Source organism: Aplysia californica, unplaced genomic scaffold, assembly GCF_000002075.1.
Source record: "Aplysia californica isolate F4 #8 unplaced genomic scaffold, AplCal3.0 scaffold00838, whole genome shotgun sequence".
NCBI classification, from domain to species: domain Eukaryota; kingdom Metazoa; phylum Mollusca; class Gastropoda; order Aplysiida; family Aplysiidae; genus Aplysia; species Aplysia californica.
Window position 1 is genome coordinate 290,527 of NW_004798108.1, and position 1,690 is coordinate 292,216.

General features: G+C 38.9%; 1 protein-coding gene across 1 annotated transcript in view; it reads left to right on the forward strand.

Moving 5' to 3' along the window:
- Positions 1–1,690, forward strand: part of LOC101864717 — a gene marked incomplete in the record, with an annotated part of 17,083 nt that overhangs the window by 7,193 nt on the left and 8,200 nt on the right. The window contains 1 exon segment of the mRNA XM_005110003.3: positions 961–1,008. Within this exon segment, the coding sequence (XP_005110060.2) occupies positions 961–1,008 (48 nt within the window).

Below are 1,690 nucleotides of genomic sequence, written 5' to 3' on the forward strand. Positions count from 1 at the left end.
GTAGGCTACGTTTTAAAAAATTAATGTAGACCTAGTAGATTCTATATCTCCGTATGTCTGTTGAGACGTTGCAACCCTCTGAGTTCGGGTCGGAATTGACCGACAGGGTCGAAGCAGCTCACCTCCTACATGATCCAACTTGTGTCGATGATCGATGATGGCGTGAAACATCTACAAATTAATATCACGCACAGACAGAAATATGCCACCTTGGTGGTATAATGCTGGACAACAGTATGGAAGAGTCTAGCTCAAATCTCTATAGATTTCTTGAATACAGATTTTTCCGGAAGTTTTCTGGAGTTTCGGAAACTCCCGGGCGCGGTTCGTCCATAGAGCATGGTCGTGCAGTGCCACCCAAAATGTTTTAAGTTCTTTTACCTAAAGCTCCCACAATAACAAAGATAGTACATAAGATATATGGACAAGATGATTCACTCAGCCAAAAAAGTGTCTGCCCGAAGTCCGTTCTTTGCTTCAGGAGATTTTTTTTTTTTAATGTTGTTGTTGTTGTTGCTGTTTTGTTGTTGTTGTTGTCGTCGTTGTCGTCGTCGTCGTAGTCGTTGTCGTTGTCGTTGTCGTTGTCGTTGTCTTCTTTCAGAAATCATACCAAAATTATGTATATCTTCTTAGTTTTTTAAATTTTGTTTTGTGTTTGTTTGGTTTTGTTGTTGTTGTTGTTGTTGTTGGGTAGTTGTTGGGTTTTTTTGCTTTGTTTGTTGAGTTGTTGCTTTTTTCAATATTTAGTTTTAAATTTCGACGAAATATTTATGCTCATACTAGTCATTCGTGCAACCAAAGCCACAGATTAAACAACTGCAATAATGTGGTGGGTTTTTAAAAATTATTTATCCTTTTCTTTAAAGTTTGGACTTAATTCAAATGGACAGGTGGCCGACCAAATGTTGCAGGAATTTTTAAAAGATTTCGAAAAAAAATCACATGTTTGTGTATTTGCAGATGGACGCAAACATCCGAGGTCCTCCAGGATTCAACGGTCGGAGAGGGGTGATGCATAATTTTCTTTGATTTTTTCCCCCTCACTGACTGCACCCGACATTTCTTTCTAGCGTACTGCTCTGAATTAGTTATCTTCCGATACCCTAAGACAAACTGTTGATCGACATTGCACAGTTACTTAAGCTTACATTTAATCTCTTGTGACTAAAGTGACTATTTCTTTTGTGTTATTTATTCTCTTTGCGTTCTTATCTTTCCAAATAGGAATATGCAAAATCGAAACCGACGGGTGGGTGGATGGCGGGTGCTCTGGTATGGTTTGTTTTTTCTTTCCAATCAAACATCTATCGTCTCAATCTCCCCTCCTTCCTTTCTTTCTTTGTATATTACCTTGTTGGTAACATCTGTAATCTTCTGCACTTAAATGACCTTTGTGTCACAAGAGTGGCAGAACCCTTATCCAAAAATATAACAATTTCAAAATAAAAATGACGTCCGTGGTGTATTAGTAAAATGATACGCTGTCGCTGGTGTGTGGAGATTTTTATATCAGAGATCCGGTGGGGGCCACTGTATTATCCTTCTCAGCCTGGGCTGACCCTGACAAGAAGGCGTGGAACCCGTCCTCCTTAATGATACGATGTATGTGTGTCGATGTGGACATAAAAAACACCTACAAATGAAACATCATTAATTGGACATTAAAAGTCCGGAAATGACAAAAAAGTCC